The sequence below is a fragment of the Apaloderma vittatum genome, unplaced genomic scaffold (assembly GCF_000703405.1).
Source record: "Apaloderma vittatum isolate BGI_N311 unplaced genomic scaffold, ASM70340v1 scaffold34522, whole genome shotgun sequence".
In the NCBI taxonomy this organism is placed as follows: domain Eukaryota; kingdom Metazoa; phylum Chordata; class Aves; order Trogoniformes; family Trogonidae; genus Apaloderma; species Apaloderma vittatum.
In genome coordinates this window covers 1,713-26,857 of record NW_009703821.1, presented here as the reverse complement: position 1 = coordinate 26,857, position 25,145 = coordinate 1,713, and the positions used below count along the sequence as shown (strand labels likewise).

Genomic DNA, 25,145 nt, shown 5'->3' with positions numbered 1-25,145 from the left:
GTTTGGGAATGAATAATTCAAAAAAAGGACAAGCACAATGTTCTTGGTTTTCAAACAGGACTTTTTAATGTTTGGTTTAGGACATCCAGGAGAGGTTATTCAACTGGGAGCTTATGGTGAAAATGATCGATTCACTGAAGTCCTGTATACCAGAAGAGTGCAAGTGCAGATTAAATATTGTATCAAACATTCTGGACCATTTAACCGTAAAGAATAATCTCTCAGTCCGACAAAAGGAAGAACTTTTAACTGATCTGCATAAGGCCTTCTGGGAACAGCTGGCACATTTCAGCAATGGTGAGTACTTAGACCAGAGCTAAAGAAATTATGGCTTCAGCCTTTGTTTTACAAAGGTATTGATGAATTGGTCAGAAATATCATTATTGTGAAGGATAGATGCTTAGAATGGGAACTTTGGCTTTAAGCCTTTTAGGCCTCGTTCCATGCATTACTGTGAACATAATCTATACCATATTTCATGATTTTGATCATTGAAGAAGAGTCACATTTGTTACAAGTATTTGTGAGTTTTCTCCATTTACTGTTCATGTACTTGGCGTCATTGGTGATACTGGCTGACGTTAGGGACAGTAACAGCTACGTGTGCGCAGGATACCGTCTTGTGATCTCCTGCGAGCCTGTGGAGCCAGAGGATACACAAAACATAGTTGTGCTGTCACTCTCGTGAGAAGATAATTTGAAGGCTTATGATCTTCAGATAAAGCTCTCTTTACTATGTCAGACCACCATTCCAGTTCCATTTTCATGGCCTTTTGTTGGACTCTTTCCAGTCTGTCCTCTTGTACTGAGGAGCCCAGAACTGGACGCAGCACTCCAGGTGTGGCCTCAGCAGTGCTGAACAGAGAGAAAGCGTTACCCCCCTCCACCTTCTGGCGATGCTTTGTCTGATGCAGCCCAGGATAACATCACCCTTCTTGGCAGCCAGGGCACATTGCTGAGACATGAAGTGGTGACAGACCATCAAAAGCATCAATTCCTCTCTGCAGCACAGGATCCAGATAGACTCATGAATTTATAAATCACTGGAAGCTATAGAGGGGACAAAAGGGGGAAGAACTCTATCCCAAATATTTCACAGTGCTAGCGCAATATCAGAGGGACCTTGACGGCTTTTACTGCAGGTTCCTGGATGAGTCCCTTTGGAAGCCTGCTATGGCTGCAAGGAAGTTCAAGCTAATGTGAAACAGCACTGCTCTAGACCTTTTCTTCCCACCATATGTTACTGCCTCTGTCTTGCAGAAGCATTTGCATATCTGCAGTTAGATAATGAGCCACTTCTGGACCTTCCCGAAGCAGGAGTGAGAGGTCTGGAGTCCTGTGGATGGGAATCTATTTCTTGAACTAACACCCCTTCCTTTGCATACACAGCAGCACCAGTGGAAGGGAGGGTGCAGGATGCTAGTGATCAAAAAACCTAATGTAAGTGCCATGTAACAACTCAGACATTCACGTCTGAAAAGATCAGCGGGGTAAAAATCAATTTTGAAGTCCTGTATGGTAATTACTTACCTGTTTCACTCACTAACAGATTTCTGTGAGCTGACAGTAGCAGATGCTGCTTTTCTCTGTGGAGTTGTGATATCTAGTCATCAGTGGTTTATGTTCCAGAATGCATGCAGCAGAGTAAAGATCTGATCTTGAAACGATTAGAGTGCCGTGCAAAGAAGAGAGAAGAGTTCAAACACAGACAGAAAGCTGAACAAGGGAGTCTCCTCAGTAAAACTTTTCATAATGAAGATGTTCATGATTTTCTTAAGGTGGGCAAGTTAAAGCTTATTTTTACTATTCCATTAGTTTTTAAGGCCAAATATATTGCAGAATTGTCCTAGTTCTATAAAATCAGAATTTTTGAGTCCTCCTGAGAGTCACGTACAGTAGCACAGGTAGGATGAGGTCAGACCCCCTATTGTCCTAGGCCTACCTAGAGACATCTTCTCCAGTGTTGGTCTTGTTGCATTGGAGCGAAATGCCGAAAGGGTGTTAATGCTAGGTTGCGTGTTTTGTAGACAACATCTTTACTTAGAGACTATATGTTTGGTTCAGTATGGGAAATCTCTGGAGGGGAGTATCTAGCCTGCATTACAGAAGAAAGCAGAGTGCACTGATCTAATTGCTTTTCTGTGAATGAGGTTACAGAGGCTCAAAATACTCAAACTTCACATAAGCAGAGGGAAAATTGATCATGATTGCTGGGAGGATACCTTAGAGAAGGTTTGCAATAGATAATTTAACATGGTATACAGTGGGCAGTGTAATGTTTTCTTGGTGATATTTTCTTTAAAGCTCTACTGTTATTGTTCAGAATCTATATACAAAATCAGAGTTCTTAGCTGTAAAGCTGAGAGCTGCAAAACTCCTATAACTGCTGAGAACTACAGACCCAAGTTATTAAGAAATAAAATAAAAATCAATCCTCAATTTTTCTGAAAAGAAGTAATTTAAGATTAAAGCATTTACATCCAGCACATTAAACTTTTGATGAAATTTAATAACTTAGATAAATTACTGTATGAGAAGACCTAGATTCCAGCTGTAGCAAACTGTCAAAATTTACTGATCTCAGCACTACAATTTTGTACTGCGGGGCCACGTTGTTTAATTATATTGTATGAATTGGATAATGCAGTTACTGTTCTTGCACCTGTGTGGCAACATCTTACTTCAGAAAAAAGTTTTCAGGCACTTAAAAACTGTGGAGCGCATTTTATGTCTTTGCCTTTTTGTTTCTTGAGATAAGTAACTACACACATTTTTGTAGCCACTGAATATTTGTGAATGTATTTTCCTTGTGCATATAATTGAAAACTCGTGGGCACATCCCAAATTTATTAAACAAAGCTTAGAAATTTTATATTAAGACCTTTCACCTACAAAGTTAAAGCCCTACAGCTTTGTGCAAGAGATGCTCTATTCTGTGAACCTTAGAATGCTAACGTGTAGTTAAACTATGTACTAATGATCTGCTTGCAACATAATGAGCAGTTTGCACTTCACACTGCAAGACAGAACACAAATGAGTCTTCATATTGTGAGCTGCATGTGTGTAAATAACAAAACAAGTCAGAAGTTTAAGCCTCTCTGCTGCCACAGTGGAGAGAGCCTGTTGTCTCAGAACAGATGAAGTCCTAAGTCCAGAGAATAAGAAATATTGTATCTGTGTGCAGCTCCCATGATTTGACTTAAGTAGTTCAGAATTTATTTTGTGTGAGTGATCCCCTCAGCATCAAGGAGCTATTTTAAACCTGTTTTAAGGTTTCACAGCCAGCCCAGCAGTGAAGGAGTTGGTCCTGAGTCCTCACCATGAGCCCAGAGTTGTACCCATCAGATACACCTTTCTTCTTTACCTTCCCGCCTCCACCTCATCAAACAGCTTGCACCACCATGGTAGCAGCTTTGGCAATAACTGACCTTTCTGCTGAATTTTAAGTGTTTGCCAGTTAAGAAGGATTTTGCAATTAGCTTTCTTCACATGAGTTTCTTCTGAACGCAAGTTGGGTAGTAACAATTTAGTTGCTGCAGTTCTGATTTTTTCACACAGAATCACAGAATCACACAGAATCACACAATGTTAGAGGTTGGAAGGGACCTCAAAAGATCATCTAGTCCAGCTCCCCTGCCAGAGCAGGATCACCTACAGTAGGTCACACAGGAACGCGTCCAGGTGGGTTTTGAATGTCTCCAGAGGAGATTCCACAACCTCTCTGGGCAGCCTTATATGAAAGAATGACCTAGATAGTAAAGCTTAGGGTCCTTGTATCATTGTGACTCCTTCATCTGTGTTTCTGCTGGAAAAAAAAGCATTTTTGTTTTGTTTTTAACTGGCAGAGAATACAGAAGTGATCAACTGAAGCACGCAAGCCAAAAAGTGCCAGTTACAGTAACTCAGTTTTGCTCAGCCCTACCCCCAGTGGACATACAAGTTATAGCACTTAACTTGTCAAATTCTGTGGTGAACTACGATTTCATGGTGTGTCAATTTTAAAGTCTACCTCTACAAGAATGACCTGTGCACAAAGAATTTATGAGCACTTTTATGTTCTTTAGAGGAGATGTACTCAGATACCTCAGAAAGAAAGACATATTTACCATAGGAATGTAGGAAGGCACTTGACAGTTGAAATAAAAATACAGCATATTTATGTACGAGACCACTCATTAGTCTATAGGATGAGATGTTCTTTGTCTGCAAAATTCACTCTTCTGTTACAGCACATGAGCCTGCTAACACATAACAGTTCTGACTTCAACTAAAAAATTACATTCCTCTTAACTCTGTGACCAAGGCGCAAATCAGGACCAAGTCATAGCTCAGCATTTTAGGGACCACCATGGGACACAGACACCGACCCCAGAGCAAAAGCCCTTCACAGTGTGATACAGCTGTAGCTGAGGTGTCTGATGATGATAATAATGTCTAATGGCTGTCCTGCACTTCATAGTACTGGCTATGAGGAAGCAGTATTCATACACGGGAAAGTAGGTTGCAAATCAGATTGTTTCACAAGCTTTCTGGTATTAGGTGCATATTATTTAACCCCAAATTGCAGAGGCTATGGAGTTCCATAATCAAGACTACATATGCTCAAATTAAGGTGATAAAGCAAGTTTCATTTCACTCTAGTCATGGTTCCAGATAAATACTTACTGTTGTGATGCTACATGGGAAGGGCATCAGAGAAGGGAAGGAGAGGATCGCAGAAAGCTATCAAAACCTTTTCAGCCATTTAAATATGTCAATTGTGTTTCTTTTAGGATTACCGTGAGCTGCTAGAGAAACACCGGCAAGCACAGTGGGAGCTGGAGGAGGAGGATGACTGCGAGAGCACGGAGGCTGTTGCAGATCTTTACAAGGTGCCTCCTCTAGTAATATGTGTCATTTGCTACAATAATTCTAAAGATCGTCTAAACCACTACACAATGTCAGGCCTTGGTGAGGATTGAGGAATTGCTGGAGAGATCGCAAAAGCTACAGGAAGCTAGGCTGGCAAAACCAAGATATGGAGACAGGACAGTCTTCCACATTAGCGTACCTTTTCCATTAGCTTTCGAACACACTACATTTCCTAGCCTTGTATTAGTCAGAAAATGCTTACTTGGTCTGCCAAAATATACTGCCTGGCTGACAAGGGTGCGCTAACACTGAGAAAATGTAACATCTGACATGACTGCCAGGAGAAGGACTTCACAGAATCACTGAATGTTAGGAAGGGACCTTGAAAGATCATCTAGTCGAATCCCCCACCAGAGCAGGATCACCTACAGTATGTCACACAGGAACGCATCCAGGCAGGTTTTGAATGCCTCCAGAGAAGGAGACTCCACAACCTCTCTGGGCAGCCTGTGCCAGTGCTCTGTCACCCTCACAGTGAAAAGGTTTTCCTGATGTTTTTGTGGAACCAGTTATGCTCCAGCTTGCACCCATTGCCCCTTGTCCTGTCATTGGACATCACTGAGAAGAGCCTGGCTCCGTCCTCCTGACATGCACCCGTTACATATTTATAAATATTAATGAGGTCACCTGTCAGTCTCCTCCAAGCTAAAGAGACCCAGCTTCCTCAGCCTCTCCTCATAAGGGAGACGTTCCACTTCATCGTCTTTGTGGCTCTGCACTGGACTCTCTCCAGCAGTTCCCTGTCTCTCTTGAGCTGAGGGGCCCAGAACTGGACACAGTATTCCAGATGTGGCCTCACCAGGGCAAGAGTAGAAGGGTAGGAGAACCTCTCTCAACCTACTAGCCACCCCCCTTCTAATCCACCCCAGGATGCCATTGGCTTTCTTGGCCACGAGGGCACATTGCTGGCTCATGGGCATCCTGCTGTCCACCAGGACCTCCAGGTCCCTTTCCTCTACGCTGCTCTCCAAAAGGTCAGTCCCCAACCTGTACTGGTACATGGGCTTGTTCTTTGCTGGTACATGGCCTTGTTCTTGCCCTTAACATAATTATCTTTCTTAGTTAAATTTACTACATGTCCAAAAATAGTTTTCTCATCTCTTGTCATCTCAGAGAATTGTTTTGACACTAGTTATTTCCCTGAAATAAGTTAGGATCTTTGGTGTAATATTTTTACACGTCTTTATGTTACAGATTTGGAAAATATATAGATGTTTCATGCTTCTGCGTCATCTTTAATTATTTTCTGTTTACACTGAAAAAATAATGTAACATGACTTATCTGATGAAGCACAGAACTGTAGCCAGCAGCGACCTTTAATTAGGCTGGAACTAATCACTTTCAGCTTAACAGGATCCTTGTCATGACTAGTTATGACCAGATCAGGATGTTATGGAAACTTATAGTCCCTATTACATTAGAATAAGATACCCACACAGTCTTAATTAGCACTAGCCCACATACATTTTTTCAGTTTCAGTTGATAAAAGAAATAAAGCCACTGTATTTTGAATATATAGTTTTGCTATGGTTTTATATAATAGTGCAAGCAACGGGGTATTTGAGAAGAACTGCTATTTTGGAGAAAGGAGAAGTTTGCTTTGAGGGCTATGCCAGTGAATCAGAGTAAATTAATTGTACAAAGCTGTTTAATTTAAGAAAAGTCAACATGTCTGCTGATATTACTGCACAGAGGCCATTCTCCAGAGTTACTAACTTCTCCACCCCCTTCCTCAATTCACAAGAGGTCTCTGGAGACCAAACAGGGTTTTTTTACCCTGCACAGTTCCACCTCATTTGTGAAATTATATTGCTCTCCTTTATTGTGTACTCTGCTTTAGTGACACTCAGATCAGACTGAAAATCCTATTTCTTTCAGGACTCTTGGCAAAGTTTTCTTTTCCATTAAAGAAAAATTGGTTTGGGTGAATTAAGTGTTTCTAGAATTGCCAAGTTGCCAGGAGAGCTGCACAAACTTCAACTCTGCCAGTTCACCCAGCTCTAAGCCATTATATTCCATATTACAGCTGCTCTTTCATTCCTAGACCCAAACAAACACTGCCAGACGTGAAAAACTGCTAGTACTGTGATCCAACTGGCATCTGTTGAATGAAGATCCACAAATCTTTATTTCCACTTTTGTATCTATCATAAAACATTTTTATTGTGACATTTAACATAATGAACAGCTGCACTTTCTCCACTTAACCCTAAATACAGATACTGCAGACTGTTTCAGAGAGCAAACTGCTTCTGAATATACCTTGTAAGTAGCATAAGCTAGAAAGAAGAGGAAATAGAAATTAATGTGGCCCCACTGTACATAAATGGAGATGTTTTGACTCTACAGCTTAGGAAAGTGCAGTAGTTACACGTGTTGACTGTTACCTAGGGCATAAAAGCAAAAGTGGTTTCATCATTAAGGAAAGGAGTTAGATCTCACAATCACAGTGTTTTTGCATCTCTTTCCGCTCCGCCACACTTGCAGAGCACAAGTGCACTTTGGACAAGGAGAAGCCTTTCCCTGGCAGCAGAGCTTTGCCCCTTCACTTAGTTTCTTCCAGTTTCTGCCAGACAGAAGCTACTGGGGAAGACTAGATACCCATGGGAATAGGGATTTGAGATCCTCCACAGTACAAAGGTGTGAGTGCAGCTTAGGTAGACGTAAGCAAGCAATCATTAGACTACGCAGCAGGGCACCACCAGCCCTCACATGGCTATAGTCAGTACTGCGCTACAAGACCTGTGTCCCAGCTGGGTTTGAACCAACTGGTTTATAAAACCTGCTAGTCTGGGCACATCTGCAAATGTTGCAAAGCTCCGTGTTGTCATTCCAGAATATCTGTGCTCCCTGAAGTGTAACTGATAGTCATTTCCCTTGCATTCATTTGGAAGGTTTAGACTTTCCTGTTTCTGTTCTACCATAAGCAAGGAAAACATTAAAGATTTGGTTAAACATTCTATTGTTCATTTAGTCTCCATATTTCTGTAACTGGAAGCATGTGATACTAAGTTAGAAGCCAAGAAAAGAAGTTCAGCAGAGAGTTCTAGTCTGTTGCTTTATCATTCCAGTAGAAATGGAAGCCTAATAGTATAATTGAAAAAACTGAGCAAAACCCTCTAAAGTCACCCTGGAATGCTCCACAGATTCTTCGATGAATATTCCTCAGCCTGTGATCCACAAGACATCCAAATAGAGACCACAAAACATTTAAAAAAGATGCATTCATACATCTGTAAACACAATCAGAGTGGAAAAAACTAAAAGTAATTAAATATTGAAGAGTTCAGCCCAGTTTTTATTTTGTTGCAAATGAAAATTAGCCTTGCAAAACTGCATAGTTACGACTTTCCCACACAGAGAAGTTAAATAGCTGTTGCTTTTAAGGAAAACAAAATGGAGATGTCTTATTAGGACCTAACTGCCTAAATCCAAGAGGAGATCAAGTGTTATATAAACCGCAGTTCCTCCATAACTAAGATTTAGTAATAGCATCCTGTATGCCCCCTCTTCCAAGTAGCTCATACTCACTGCTGGCCCAGCATTAAAGAAATGTCATTTATTTCTTCTGGGCTGAACAATCTAATATTGTCCAGTACTCACAAGTTCCTCCTTTTGTACCCATTGCTATCTTGACTTTGGTTGCAAACCCCCAGAACTGGAATGAATCACAGCACACTTCTCAGGTTAATGACATCAGAACCCAAAACGTGGTGATTACATTCAAGTCCTCTATTTTCTTAAGTTGCTTTCATGATCCTTGGGCACCATCAGTATTGCAGTTTATCAGATAAACACCAATATCCTTGTAATGTTCATTCAGACAAATGACTGTTTGGAGGAATATCCAATAAGTTGAGGTACTGCAACAGCACCAGTGTTGGAGAGATGCATGATACCCAGTTTGCTCGAGTTAGGTCCCGTTCTCAAGCATACCTTCAGGCAAGAGCAGGTACTAGCAGCTTTCTGCACAACTGTCAGGACATAAAAGTGCCACCATATTGTATCAACTTTCTAAACTGTGCACCCTCAGTTATGTACTATATCAAAACTCGCACTGTAGATAACAGACCAGAATAAATCCTCAAAGAAGACAGTCAGTACAAAGTTCCCAAGGGTTGCACTCTGACAGATTCAGTTGACCAAGCACAGGAGCCCAAGGCTCAGCCATCGCTCTAAGCTCATGGTGCTTAGCTGCTATATTTGAAGGCTGTTACACGTTTTTTTTTAACCTTTTTTTTTTTAAAGAGAAAATGACCTGGCAAGGTCTCATATGTGATAAAGGTTTATCTGTGATAAAAAGTTTAGGGAGGGTAGGAAGCCTGACGGACGTGGTTTCATGAATAATAACCTCAATGCAAGAGGTGACATTAAAACGTGAGGAAAAGGTCACCATGTGGCCAAATAGGGAACCAATTAATGTCCTGGATACAGATGTCACTTAACTGTAAGTGCCATTCATTTGTAGGAGAAGGTCCTTACCTTATTCTCACAGTGTTCTTCTGAGCCTTTCTTAAATTCCTGTGCCTTTTTTTTTCTTCATTTTTTCCCCCTTTTAAAAAGTGTGTGAGTTCATCAAGATAGATTTATATAACCCTCTAGAACTACTGTAGCCCATAGTGCTATAAGACATCAAAGAATTACCCAGATTGGTGAATAAATATGTAAAAATGCAATGATCTGGAAGCTGACTGTGTTTGCATAGAATAATTGAGTAGGTTTGTTTTGTGTACACATGAATAAATCAATTAAAACGATTTAACCAAGGTCAATGGAATCTGCTGATGCCTGAAGTGAATGAATGAGCTATATATGGGGGATTAACTAGCAGATTAAAATAGTAGGTGAATAGTCTGTGTCTAGACATAGGCTTCGTAACTAATTTTTGTAGTGCAAGTTGAGGAATGGGGCGAGTGATTTTGATTATCACAATATACCATAACTGAAGGAGGAATTGTATCGGAGGTAATTGAATGGGTCAGCTTAATATTTTTGTAAGCACAATCTGCAGAGTTATCCTGTACACGAGGGATATTGTGCTGCAGTAAGTTTTGTATAGGCTTAGGTGGCTTTTCAGTTGTGACATTTTTAACGTAATTTTCTTTTACATGGCAGCGAAAGCACCACCTCCCAGTATGTCCTGTTCTGTTTCTCATTTCTTGTGATCTTCTAAAAAGATTAATGACTAGCTCCGTACATGCCTGTCTCGAGCTTAGCATATCAGATATATCTTTTCTTTCTCATTATTTTTGAGAGATATAGGGAAAGGAGAAGTGAAATCAGGCAGGTGGTTAACAGTTCATTATTAAGAAAACAGACATGTGGATTGCACAAAGGAAATCAATTAACAGCTAGGAATTACGTAGTCTGTGGTAAGGTAATTATTTTTCCTCAGAGTTAACATCGAAACCATAGAAACACACAATTTACTGTCATTTATAATTCCCCTTTGCTGATAGCAGTTCACCAGAATGTTATTTCATTTGACTTGACAGAACATGGAAATGCATAGGAATTTAGACTAAAAGCTATTAAGTAATGAGTATTATCAACAGGCAAGGCAATAAACATTTTATGAATGGATAAACATGAATTTGAGGTTGAAGCAAACTCTTTGTTTTTTTCCTTCATTAATAAAAGGGAAGATTTATTTTTTTAAAAATAAAAAGTACAGCTTCTCAGACTTACTGTTTCATTATTTTCCTAATGTAATTTGGCTAGCATGAGTTATGGTTAGGGATGCTTGTCACAGAGCAGACTGCATTTCTGGGTACCAAGAGCTAGCTTCTTTTAAAGGTGAATCATTCAGGGCTTGTGTCAGGTGGAAATCAGTATCCAGAGACCTCCACTTCAAATGCTCATTTTTGAAAATTTTGCCCTGTTACTTAGACCAAAAAGGCTGAAAGACAGTGTGATCCAACAGATGAAATCTGTGAACTCCTACCATGTGAGCTCAGTCTAATTCTGAGTTTGGTCACTGATTAACTTTGATCTGGTCATTTCAGTCAAAGCTGATACAAGATGCCTAATGAGGACAGCCTCCACTCTGAAGTTTTTGCTTCCTGCCTTGTTGCATAAGAAAATGTGTTTTACCTCAATATGGATTCACAATTTGTTAATAGTTAGATCTAGTAAAGGACACAACCTTATCTACAAAGGCACATTTCTAAAAAGGGAGTACAGAAAGAGAAGATTGAAACTGCCTCCTGAATAAATCAAGGACCACTGAAGGAGCTAGACTAGAATTTCAATGAACCTCCATTTTAAATGCATGGAAATAAGATTTTTTTTTTTATTAGCTTGTGCTATGGATGACTTCAGTGATATTGTGTTTTGTTGGTGTTAGGACGCTTAAAAGCAGGGTATTGTTTTCATTTTCCAGTTGGCATTCCAGAATTCTTCACACGAAAGAGAGGAAAAAGTACATGCAATCAGCTTTTCCCCATTTAGTATGAGTTTGTAATGTGAAGTATCTTCAATAGCCACTGGTGTCCAAGAATGTTTGGAGTATTTATGGGATGTATGATCTGAGTATTGAATCTCTGTCATAAGACACAATGTGGGTTGGAAGATGAATCTCTTACCTCCTAAACCAGTGTCCTAGGCATTGAGCTTCTGGAGATAATGCAAGACTGTTCTACAGCTTCGACCAGAAATTGTAATTATTTTAATGAAATGCTGTTGTGTCACAAGTCAACAAATAGCCATCACAACTTAAAAAATGGCTATGCACTTGTCTCTTGCAGATAATATATACTGGTTAGTGGCTGGCATGTAAAATACAGTATGACCAGCCTTTCGAAATATGTTTTCCTGTTTCACAGTTTTACTATTCATTTTATTCCCATCTGCACGTAAGAACCTTTTAATCATCTGGGTTTGAGGGAGAGCATTAATATTGTTCTTTGGGTTTGTAGTGAAATCCGATAAGCTGTGTATTTCCCCTGGGTTTTGACAAAATTATGTATTTATTGCCTTGTTTGAAATCTAGATGCATTTAGATCTGAGCCCATTTGATTTCTGCATATACCTCATAGTATTTCTTTATGGTTGATGAATTTCTCTTGACATTTTTTGAAAAGCTTTGAAATTGGCTGCCAGGTACTATAAACACGTTCATTCAACACTGTAATCAGCTATTCTATTAATGGAATCATTAAGTAAAAGTTCTAAAAACAAGAGATGGCGTATCACGAAGCTTGTAAAAACTATTTTGTAGGGATTCTAGTCCAAAAATAAGATCCTGGAAGCAGTCGGATGTCTTAACCATTTTCTTTTTTTCCGGTGGAAAATAAGCTTTACAATACATAGCGTGCTGCCTGTGTTCGCAGACAGGCTTTATGGCTGTTTCAGATCAAGTACATTCCTTAGAGTACAAATAGTTTTGAACTGTTTTGTTAGCTCAAGTCGCTTTGGCAGAATTCAATCACAGCTGCAATTTTTCCTAAATGTAAACTTGCCGTTTCTCCTGCCAGATTTTAACAAGCTACTTCATTGTGTTTTTTCAAATGCTGCATTAAACAGAGTGGCCATCGTATTGTACCTGTGGTACATCCTGTGGGTGGAGCGTGCTGTCATGTTACGGTCTGGGTTGCAAGGACTGCCTGGGGTCTAACGTCCTTATGACTATGTGTTCAGATTAAAGAACTTGGTGGTTCCTTGAACACTGAAGAGAAGTTGGTATTTTGATAGTCCTCACTGACAGCGGTTTATTTTGTCATCCTGGACCGCAGATGGGTTGGGTTAAGTACAGAAGTTGTGTCCTGCACAGAGGACACGTGTCTGACAGAACATAAAGGGAAAGTGTTCGCTCCTGTTCAGAATCACCATCCCAGGCACACAGAGCACCTGACCAGGCTTGCTCTTGCTTTATGTGCCCGTCTGCAACAGTCATGAGGTGTAAAGAACATACTGCCTAGTCCTGCCTCACTTCCATATATTCACCCAGCGTTTTCAATTTGAGGGGACTGTTGCTGTGAAAAACTGCCTCTATTCTAATCTAGTTCTGTTCTCATCCCGCTTTCTTGTCCTTTCATATACCCAGTTCTGGCAGAGGGCCATGAAGTATTTTGCAAACAAATAGTTGAGCACCTTTGATCTAGAGATAACTTGGCCCATCACATGAAAGGGGTGATATAGATAAGTCATTTTGTGGGAACAGGACCTTGTCACATTTTTCCTGGGTAACTATATACCCACTCTGCTAGTGCCCAAAATAAGTATACAGTATAGTTTGAAGCTGAGCAAGCAGAGCTCTCTTCAGTTAGTGTTTAAACAAAATGGCACAAAGGCAAGTAATAAAATACCTTCTTTATGTTCTGTGCAATAGATTTGCTAGTAAATAATAATACAGAGGTGTCAGTATGCCAGCAAAATGCCATCAGTTCTGCAGCAAAATGTGTTGCAAAGTGATTTAGCTGCCATAGGTGAAACTCTGTTTGTTTAAGAATAGAGTTCCTTAACTCCCTGCCTGAGATCTTTTGAGATTACTGTGGAAATGCCACAGCCTCCTCTAGACTGCTTCTGAACTATTTCAGACCCAAGAGAAGTTCTTACATTCTTAAACACTCTATAAAGCCAGGAGATTTAACTTGTCCCGAAAGGCTAATAAAGCTTAGAGAAGAGATGGTTTACAGAGACAGAGTGATTGTTATTTAAACACTGTATGGGATACAGAGATGAGAAATTTAGGATCTTTGGGCTTATGTTAAATCCCAGAATTTGGAGACTTGAATTTTGAAGTAAATAGCAGCAGAAGAGGGAGTTTAAACACACCATTTTGCAGTAGGGTTGGCAAGCTCATATGGGCCAGCTACACAGGTATAAATCCTTCTTCTTGCTGTAACATGAACTGGTAACTATAATAATTAAGGAGTAGGGGAAGTCCATCCTTCAGCATAGGATGCACCTGTGTAGCAATATTATTACCCCAGTGATACTGCCATGTTCAGATTGTGAGCAATCGCTAGAAATGGAAGAAGTGTTACCAGAAATGAGGTATCGAATCCTTGGGTCTTTGACTACTAATTCTCATACTAACACCTAGTGCCCAATTTCAGAAACCTGTAGCCCAGATTAAAAGAATTCACAACACTTCGGGATTAAATGAAGTCAGTGAGAGCTGGATTCTGAAAATCCTGCGTGCTTTAAATAGGTAAGAGAGTGAAAAAAATCAAGACAGCTCATCTCAAAGTTGTAGTGAACATTTTTTGTAGCATTGTGCCTCTCTTTAATCCATAAGAAGAGATTGCTGCAGGGAGCTGTTAAATAAGCTATTTATCGTTTGTGAAGCAGCTAATTAATATAGTGATTAGTATCCTAAAGGGATCCTAAGAGGAAAATAATAACTTAGTATTCAGTGCACAGTTTGGATATTTTACAATAAATGAGAAATACAAAATAAAGATTTTTAAGGAGTCTATCCATTTGGTGGGTATTGATAAACACAGAGAACAGATGAAGATCTTGTGGAAACAGTATATGAGCCCCAAATTTATCATTATGGGGGCGCAGAACTAGATTTCACATGCAAACTATATTCTGGACATTATTTCTGAGTTCTGGACTTTCCAATTTAACACCCTCTTTGGGTTTTTTTGTCTTATTTTATTCTCTATGATACCACATCCAGCAGTCCGAGTGAGCTCTTAAACAATGCTACATTGTACCAGTGTATCTCTCCAAAACTGACCTAGAACTTTTCATGTCTATAAGCTGCAGAAAATACTTTTGACATCTAGATAAATATCTCTGTGTTTTGAGAGGTTCTAGATTTTAATCACCAAGATTGTAATTAAACCTGTACTTAAAAGAAGGTAATGGCTAGAAGATTTGACTTGTTCTTGCAACAGGAATGATAAAAGGAGTTTTAAATACATTATGTGTACTCTAAGGAAAAGAAAGAAATATAAGTATTTTCAAGAGGGCTACTAACACTGATGTACAATGAAAGCAAAACCGAGGGGGCAGTAAGTCCTTTTGAACTGGTAAGATCATGTGGAACTCAAACAAAAATAGATCTTCCTACTGCTGGAATATCACAGTGTCCATGGGACCTTTGCAGTGTGTTTCTGGTTTCCACTGGGAAGAGCCACCTGCCCTCCCTCCTTTGCCTCAGGGATTATCTCAAATTGTAGCAAGTTTGCAAATGCAGCTGATATCATCACTGTATTTCATGGTAAAGTTATGTTTTGAACAGATATTTCGGCTTGGATGTCATCTGGCTAAATAACCCCAGCTCTTCTTGTGAGTCAAACAGCCTCAGCAATTGGAAGCTGCTCATATGGGACTAGTTTTAATAAAACCACCAAAAGATGTTTGTTTTGCTAGGCTTGAACCTGTTCTGCACCAGAAATAATTTGAATAATTCCATCCTTCAGGCATTAAAGAGTATCATATTTTAGAACACCAACTATTAACATGAATAATGTCAGTTTTGCCTAACTAAAAGCTGTTCTGCCCCTTTTAACTCTTCTTTCTTGCCATCATTCATTTCATATCAGAACCTTTGAAAATATGCCTACTAAGTGTTGTGTTACACCAGGTTGTTTTTACAGCAACTTTCAAAACTAGCAGTTTTGTAACACATTGCCAGTAAAACAATATATTCTTTGTGCTGCAGCTGCATAGAATCAAAGAAGGCCCTGGGCGGGAAGGGACTTTAGAGACCATTTAATCCAGCCTCCCTGCCACCAGGGACACCACCTCTCGACTAGATCAGGCAACACATGGGGACCAAACAGGAATCAAACCCGTGACCTTGGCATTGTTAGCGCCATGCTCAACTGACTGAGCTAACTGGCATGTGTACAGCATTTAAGATTCAAGGTCTCATTCTCATCCTACTATTGCCTTTTAAGTGTCCTTTTGTGCCTTGAAGAAAAACATTTGGCCAACTGGACCAGCCACTAAACTCTGACAGAAGCTCTCTGTGATGCCCCTGCCACCCTCCCAGGGAAGGATAACAGGAACTAGAGAGGGGGACTTTGAGGTTGAAAAAAACTTGAGCCAATTTAACAAAAAAGGAAAACAGTACTAAAAACAGCAATGAAGATGTGAAACTACATACAGATATTATACAAGCATGTTCAAAGATACAAGAGAATATGTTAATACAGAATCCAGGCCTTCCTGGTCACAACTAAGTCCCAAGAAAAAAAGTCAGGACTTGGGAGCAGACAAGAGCACCCGAGCCCAGAGTCCCAGTGACAGTCTAAAAAAAAAAAAAAAAATCTAAAGGAAAACTTGGAGTACCTGTACTGGTCCCCCCAAGAGAAGCAGAGGAAGACAACCCATTCAGCAGTGCTCCTCTGCAGTGTGAAGACAGGAGACGGGATCCTCAGCAGCCCAGGGAGAGGTAACAAACAGCCAAGAGCAATCCTCCCAGCACAGCAACACTAAAGACCCCAGGGCTCTTCTTAGGGGCCCTTATATACTGAGCACCATGGGAAGGAACACTGTGATTGGTCAATTTGGGTCACCTGACCCATCCTCTCCTCCCTTCACTATGGTTGTCACCAGTGTCAGGAGCCCCAGGGAACTGTTGTCCTGGTGCTTTTGCACCAGGACAGCATAGAAGTTGTTCTGTCTGCATCACCTGGTCTTTTTAACTCCAGCACTAGTAGCTGGAGTTAAAAAGCCATTGGATTTTAGCCTCAGGGGTCACTGACCCAGTGCCTTCAGTGGGACATGGTTCCCTCGCTGGCATCATGGAGACATGCAATGAAACAGCTCCAAAGAGCTGGGGGGTTCGCTTTCTCACCTGTCTCTCTCTTTGCTAGGAGCTGTACTCTAAAGCTTCCCACACTTTAGCGAAGTTGGTGACAGAGCTGTTTCTTCAAACCCTGCCTGTTGTGACCAGCCTCTCCGTAAGAGACTGTGAGCTGCTGAAAAAGGAATGGCAGGAGAATTTGGTCCCTCAGCTGGAGAAATGGGAGGCCCACTGCCAGAGACGCTGGAAGCTTTTCCAGGAGCAGCTATTGCAAGAAAAAAAAGTAAGACCCTTATTGTGTTCTGGGACCTCAGAGTCTAAAAACAGAGATATGGAAAAAAATTGTCAAGATACTTATCTGTGGGGATTATTTTGTATACAAATGTGCAGTCTAGGTGCAGACTCAGGATGGACAGTTTGACCAGCAGTACGGAGCGAATATAAAATGCTGTGCACGTGGACTTGCATAGACAAGTCAGAGAGTAATCACTGAACATCTGTCCACAGTGTTTGATGGCTTTGTCAGCATATAAATGATTTTTTGGCAAGGCTGCTCTCTGATGTCCTCAAATCTTGAGCATCTGCAGAAACAGTTCAAAAATTTCTTTATCTGGTCTGTTTAAGAGGATATGTATGAGTGCAGTTTACAGGAAAGGAGGCCTTGCAATGATAAATATTTCTTAATAATTTTTATGTATTAATAGGAAACATATGGCACACAAAACTTATTCTTGACTGTGAGAAGGTGAAGAAACACGCATCCAGCTTTCCTGCTCTACTTGTGGCCAGCTTAGGGGCATTGACACCAGAGCAGAAAAACAACAGTAAATGCAGGAGCAGAAAATCAAATATACCTTCAATTTGCTCATGTAGTGCTATGTCTCTATTAACACTGCTTTGAAGACTAACACAGCTTACTCAAAGAAAGACCTTCTCTGTTAAAAGGTGTGACCCTTTCCAAATGTCATGGGCTTCAATGTGTTAGAGTAGTTGGAGCTTCATAAATAAAATGTTGGCAGAGTTCTTTGATAAAATTATCACTACTCTCATTCTCCAAAGTGCTTGAACGATCCAGTACATGGTTAATAAGGTACTGATTGAGTCTCTGATTGTTAGAGGTGTTTAGCTTTTCTGCCCACTCATATATCAGGTTCTTCCATAAAACCTTGTTATACAGGAAACTATGGGCTTCCTACTAAATCTCATAGAGGGGTTCGCTGACCGGAGGTTTCAGAACACCCTTGAGAATAAAAAATTACAATTATTCATTGGAAATACTTAGCCATTTCCTTTTTTCTTCTCCATTTTCCTAAATGTCAAGTTCCACAACATGCATCTCCCTGGTAATTTTGTATTTACCTTATTGTAACTCAGCTCTCAACTGTTATCTCAATTATTTTGAAAAATATCACAAGGATGTCTAGCAAACTAAATGAGAATATACCAACCACTGACGTCAGTGAGTCCGTTCACAGTCTTTAAATTAAGCCGAGGCATTTGTGTTTTCTAAGACTGTTTGTTGGCAGTGTTTAGTGTTTTAATTTGGCATAGCTGTACCTTCAGTGATTAATGAAATGGTGGATGGCCTCAAGTTTTTTAATTTTTTTCCCCTTTTTATCAAGGATTAGATTCAATACCTTACTTGGCAAGCTTAAACCTCTATGTTGCTCTTTGTTTTCACATTCACCAAGGGTTCACAAATTGCCTGTCCTTGAATGTGAGTGACCTGAGCTGACTGGTCTAGTAGATGAACTACAAGCATATCATATTGTTATGTTGTGATAGTGTTTACTGTCATTAGAAACCACAGTCAGAGAAGGAGGAGGTTCTGGTGTGCGATTTGGGATTAGTCCCAGAAGTCAGAGTGCATGAAAGGCCACCTCTGCTATGGTCCCTCCACTGTCCCATTGAACCTCAGCCATTTTTCAGGGCCAGAGAGGATGTGGTTTAATGGCTAGGAGAGTCTCCACAGAGGAGAAGATCTCATGTCTGAAGTTTTGTTTCAAAAATGCTTTTTATGCATTTCTCTGATACTGTCATTGGGCACAGTCATCATCATCATGGCTAGGCTTTGCGAATGAAGATTCTGGAAGGGCTCTACCCACACTTGCTACAAGCACGCTGATGGCTAAAAAGGCCGATGCGGGATAGGCAAGTCCGGTTGCAAAAGGCACAGCGGAAAGTCTCCTTATGCGGTATTGGTGAGGCACGGTTCTTTCTGCGTTGTCTTTTCTCCTCGAGACTAATTCTCTGTGCATTCTCAAAGGAGGCAGCAGCGTTATGGATGGTGTGTCTGCACATCTCCCGACTGGAGGCCAGAGTGGACCACTGATGGCAGTCAATATGGCCAAAACTGAGGTGTTGTTTCAGAGAGCCCTTGTATCTCCTCTTTGGGGCTCCTCTGTTGTGGCAGTCGGTGGCGAGTTCACCACAGAGCACAACCTTAGGGAGGCGGTGATCCTCCATCCTGGAGACGTGCCCTGCCCAGCGCAGCTGCGTGCTCAGCAGCATGGCCTCAATACTGGTGACCCCTGCCCGTTCAAGGACAGTAACATCAGTCACATAGTCAGTCCAGCGGATCTTTAGGATCATATGGAGGCAGCACTGATGGAAGCGTTTGAGGAGTTGCAGGTGGTGGCAGTAGATGACCCATGATTCAGACCCATATAAAAGAGCAGACAGTACAATGGCTCTGTAGACACTCATCTTTGTACTTTTCTTCAGGTGTTTCTTGCACCAGACTCTTTTATGGAGTTTTCCAAAAGCTCTCTAAGCCTTTGCTAACCTGTTGTCTATGTCTTTGTCAATCTCACCATCCGAGGATTCCTAGGTAGTTGAACTGCTGGACTGACTTAAGCTCTGATTTGCCTGTGGTGATGTGGGGATGATGGGAGACTTCCTGAGGTGCAGGTTGGTAAAGAAGTCTTCTTCAAGCTGACTTCCAGCCCAAAAAGCTCAGCAGCCTCTACAAAGCAGGATGTTAAGCGCTGCAGAGCTGCTTCTGTGAGCAACGAAGGCGGCATCGTCAGCAAAAAGCAGCTCATGGACAAGGTGATTTAGGGTCTTAGTGTGGGCCTTCAGTCGCCTCAGGTTGAACAGGTTACCATCGGTACGATAACGGATGTAAATGCCGTTACCTTCATGGAGGTCTGCCGTGGCCCTTTGGAGCATCATGCTGAAGAAGATTGTGAATAGAGTTGGTGCGAGAACACAACCGTGTTTCACACCTTTGGTTATTGAGAAGGGCTCAGAGAGTGTATCGCCATCTCTGACTTGGCCGCGCTGATCCTCGTGTAACAGGATAATCATTCTGAGGAACTTGGGAGGACATCCTATTGAGTGGAGAAACCACACCCTGGGATTTTTTCTCAAGGGATTAAAAGGATTAGTTCATCTCCAGCACAGTTGCTGGGTAATAGCTCTTTGGGCAGCACTGTGTGATGGATTCTTTGTGTGTGAATGCAGATGTTTCAGTCATGCTCAAGCATAGGTTATTTAAATTAGGAAGTTGACTTTCCATCATTTTCAATGTACCATGGCATTCATAATATAAAGCAGATTGCTTCCTAGCTGGGGAGAAAACAAAAAAAAAAAAGAAAAAAAAAAGAATAAAGTGTGTTTGCTGACATCATTAACAATAATTACTGAGCCAGAGAGGAAGTCACGTAGCAATGACAGAGCTCTCACATTGGTCTCTGGGTCACCAGCACTGCAGTTGGACCTTATACAATATAAAAATTCCCTGAGCAGCAGACAAAGCAGTCGTAAGGACAAGTGATTCTGGGGGATAAACTCCTAGAAGAGGCAAGGATTTCTTCTACAGGGAAAATGTGTGATTACTCAAGACAATATTCTTTGCAGGACCTTTTTTAACTTAATGCACACGGCTTTTTGGAAGTGGTTTGGACTGAGCTGGAAAAAAGTCTGTTATATATCTCCAAAGAGAGCATGCAGGGAGACAGCAATTCTGTTAAAGAGGCTGGCAGATTTTCCTGTATGGATGAGTCTGAAATACATCACCCAAATCATTATATTCGTTCAAGCGCAAAGTGGATTTCTTGGCCCTTTCCTAGTATAAATGCAGGAGCAATGCGCATTTAAGCACTGAAATGACACTTGCATCCTACAAAAAGGAGCTCTTGGCTTCCACCCAAAGGAAAGCAGAAGAGAGATCAGATCAGATACTTGGAACAGCTGATCATGTTGTTTAGGAGATCCAATAGATGTTACAGTGAGGAATGTGATGGAAGATCCTTAAATCAACATATATATTGATACGCCTTTTAATTTATCAGGTATTTTCCAGCAGGAGATAAGTCTTTCATCTGGCTCTTGATAAATGTACTATACTAAGAGTTACACAGTCATCTGCTTTACGGGCTTGGAAAGTCGAATACCAGAAGGCTTTTCACCTGGTATTTCTGTGTGCTTTTCAAGGTGGCTCAAAAAAGCATTTTTCTTGTTTACTCAAACTGCTTTTTTTATCTTTTTATTATCTTTCCTAGCATTTTTAAGTGTCTGGAATATAACATCCTTTGGGAAAACAGAATCTCTTGAAAATAAAAGATCAGTTTTACATTTAACTTCGCCTTATATGCTTGAGGGTGTGAATAAGGCAAACAGGAATAAATGATTCATGAAAATAAATTTTGAGTATTTTCCCACATAACTCTTACCTCATGATTTCCGTAGAGGAGCTCTTCTGCCTGAGCAGTGGTTTTGGGGAGCAGACTGCTGCACCAGGCTGAGGATCTTGCTTGGCATTCAGTGTGCATCGCACCCCATCTACAGGCTGTTAGGAAGAAATTGCTTTCTTTCGACTTGAATAATCTGTGCTGAAAATATCAGACTGAAAGCTGCAGAAAAAAAGAGTGAGCTTACTTGGGTCTAATTTGCTGTTGTATCTGAGGTCTAACTCGAAATATTTTATGGGTTTCATTACTTACAAGAGGAATAGTCCTCACTTTTATTGCCAGAGCGTACTGCTTAACGTTAGCAGTCCCTCCAGAAGGTGTTGTAGTGGGCTTATTGCCAGGAAGGAAAACACTGAGAGCTTACAAAATAAAAATGGGGTGAGGAGATTTCTGTCCATGCCCATGTCATTGCTTGACACCCAGAAAGCTGAACCGGCTATCTGCTTACCAGTTTTGACATAGTCTGCATTTTACTGCTTTCTCTCTGTTCTCTACTCATTTTGTCATAGCAATTGGAATGATTTTTCAAGAAGCCAGGCATTCCTCAGAGCTTTACCCCTCCATTTACCATGCTTTTGTCACTGATTTTACTACTTAAATGCAGGAATCAGAGTGCCTAATATCTTTTCCAGCCACTGAGTCTGTGCAACAGCATGATTTTTTCCGCTCTGTACTGACCTGTCTCCGGGCAAAATAAGGCCATTCCAAAGACAAGGAAGCTTGGAGAAGAACCTGATGACTTGACCCAGCATTGGAAGATCAGTGCAGCACAAAGCCTGACCTTTCCACCTGGCTTGGTGAAACACTTGTCTCTCTTTTGCTGGTTTTCAGCCAGACGCCAGCAGCCCCAAATTAACATTCCCAGGGGATCCTTGCTGCTGCTTTTTGTGTCTGTATGTGTGTGTTCTTCTAGTATTTCAGAGGTGGAAAATACCCAGCCCTTACAGCCCATCCCAGTGAGCTGCTGAAGTGTTGCCTCTAATAAAAAAAAATACAATATTCCATTTATTTCCAGCTGATCCTTCCCTTCTTGATCACCTTCCTAATGGCCTTTTTGAGAAAAAACACTGGTATAGTACTTGGTCCAAATCTCAGTCTCCTTTATTTATCATTCCATCTGAAATACATATTAATCCCCATCCTTTCCTCTTTATTCTTTTACTACTTTTATGGTTGATGTACTTCTACTGTTCAGTTTGATAACTGTGCACTGGGGGGATTTTCTCCTGTATTCTCACCTTTCCACTGGTCTCAGCGAGGTAAAAAGACCTTTTATAAATTTTGCATATGGCTTACCTTAAATGCACTTGCAATGGAAAAGATGAGTCCTTTTCCTTTCAAAGAAACTGTTCTCGAGTACAGAAATAGGATATTTATTCATAAACAGAATTAAATATGACTACAAGCCCTATCTTCATTATTGTTGAGTGACTTTTTAGATGGGATTACTGAAAGCAGCAGAGGTGCTAAACTTCAGTTTCTTGTCTGCAATTTGATATTATTTACTATTCCAACTGTAATTCAGAAAACATCTCCTGACTTCTGTGTCTTATGCTGTTCTCATGCTGTTTGACAGTAAGTGGGCAGAGAGGCCCTTAAAGAGCAACTTCTCAGTGAATAACCATGATGGAAAACTGCATCTGAGCCACAGCCAATCTCTCATTAAAAATGAAAATACCTGGAAAGTAAAAGGTCATTTTCAGCACTTCTTTTAACTGCTGGAAGAGACATTAAAATGCACGGTGCAGTTGATCTGTAAAACATCTGCAGAGAGGTGTGAAACACTAGGAAGCCGGATCCACCGAGCTGGTAAAGGGAAGTACTGATACAGTTACTTCAAGCAAGTATTTGCCATCTGTCCTGACGATACCTGGTAGACTTTAATTTCACACTTGCAGCATGCAGTCAGGGAAGGCAGTGTGCTCGGCTCTGCTCTGTGATTTTAAGAATCACCTAGACTCAAATCAGGTGAGGTCTGGCTGCACAAGAGCAGCCCAGCGGGTTCCCCGGTGCCCTACAGACTTTGAGGCTATGTTGCTCACGCTCAGCTGCCCTCTTTCCATCTGTCACCTGTTGACTGCCTGCCCAGCCTTCCCAGGCCTCCTGCTCAGGAGCATGTGTTTTGGTAGGTTTTCTGCATGGACAGCGGTCGGTTCGATGTGTTGCTGTGTATACAACAGAAAAGACACTATCCAAGAAATATGGTTTTGTTTTACAGCCAAAGATGATGTGTTTTCTGATGTTTTGCACTTCCTGGGGGAGTTCGTTCTGTGCTCACAGATAAAGCGTCTCTCCTGCACAGATCACTGCTTTCCAAGGAAAAGGATGTCAAGTCCAGCATGAAGGCCCAGTAGCACTCCTAATTCCTAACACTAACACTAACTAATTATGCAATTTCACATCTAGACATACTGATCTAGTGAAACCTTGCTGTCTGCAATAATAGAAAATTTTATCGCTCATGTTCTGAATGAGGCTAGAGTATGAAGTGGAGCTGTCAGGGAGCCTGAGTATTGTATTTAATTTAGGGCTCTGCATATGTCTGCAGGCAACCTGCATTCATCCACCTGCCAGTGTAGCCTAAAATATGCTCTTCATCTCACAATAATAGAGTTTGGGCCTCACAACGGTTTCATCTTAAGGCTTATTCCTTAAATTCTGTCAATGCACTAAACAAAATCTTAAGTCCATATCTCCAAAAGTTTACAGTCTAATGGCAGATCCATCAGAATGTTTAAAGATTAAATTCTTTGATCTAAATATCATCCTGAAGGAGCTGTAAACCTGTAGTCCATTCACATAATTGTACAATCTTAATTTCTATCTCTTAGCACTGGGTGCTAAACACAGAAGTGTGGTGGAAGATACCTTTATTTTGTTCAGTGAAAACAAAAACCACATTCTCTACTAGTAAAAAAAAAAAAAGCAAAAATCCCACTGCACCCTGCTGATGAAAGTCGATGCAATATTTTGTGCCATATTGTTCTTTTTCTCTTGTTCCTCCATTGCTGAAACCAGAAAACCTGTAGGAGGCACAGCTCGGGGCTGATCCAAACCAGTGCAAAGCCTTCCTTACTTTTTAGTGAATTTTAAGACTTTAATCATTGAGGAAGAATAGTCCTACGTAGAATGATTTTAATTCAGCATGAGTTTGTTTCCTGGAAGAGAGGGATGATTGGATTTGGCAAAATAATGTCAAATAAACCCCTGTTTCTTAGTGTGATGACTAGAATGACTGAAATCAGAGTGTCTTACAACTGTAATTTTTTTCTCCTGCTTTCAGCTATGGATGAAGGAATATGCTATGTCTGCTGTGATGCAAAAGCACCTGTCAGAGAAACAAGAGAAGATAATTCAAGGTGTCGTAAGCAGACTAGGACGCCTCGGTGATGAGTAAGCATGGTTTTATCAGTAAGCAGTGGGGTAAAACTGCACTGCTGCATGTACCGATAAAAATTTGTTTATATTACAATGTGGAAAGCAAGACTGAGGGATTATGAGCATCTTCAGACAGAGAGGCAGTTACTCTAGTTTTCGTCTGCATATCAAAAAGAAATTAAAAAAACCCCAAAGCTACCATGACTCCTGGTAAATAGAAAAAATAGTCTTCTGTGATTTCTCACTTGGTGCCTTTTCTGCATATCTAATCCTATGTTTGTGGGTGATTTCTCTCTTTGTACTCTTCACGTCACATCAGAGTTGGATATTATTCAAGACGAAATATTCAGTTCAGCACCATTCAGCTCTACCTTTCCTTTCTGCTATTACAATACCGCTGACCTTCATGCTGTGTGATAATGGCTCCTCTCTTACATTCTCTGTATTCA

At 40.8% G+C, this 25,145-nt stretch overlaps 1 protein-coding gene across 1 annotated transcript in view; it reads left to right on the top strand.

Moving 5' to 3' along the window:
• The window catches only part of EVC (Ellis van Creveld syndrome), a gene marked incomplete at its 5' end in the record, with an annotated part of 38,970 nt that extends 14,255 nt beyond the window's left edge, over positions 1–24,715 (top strand). The window contains 5 exons of the mRNA XM_009864769.1: positions 81–297; positions 1,630–1,778; positions 4,774–4,872; positions 16,695–16,907; positions 24,602–24,715. Of these exons, the coding sequence (XP_009863071.1) occupies positions 81–297; positions 1,630–1,778; positions 4,774–4,872; positions 16,695–16,907; positions 24,602–24,715 (792 nt within the window). The remainder of the gene's footprint in view (positions 1–80; positions 298–1,629; positions 1,779–4,773; positions 4,873–16,694; positions 16,908–24,601) is intronic.
• Positions 24,716–25,145: the final 430 nt, after the last annotated feature.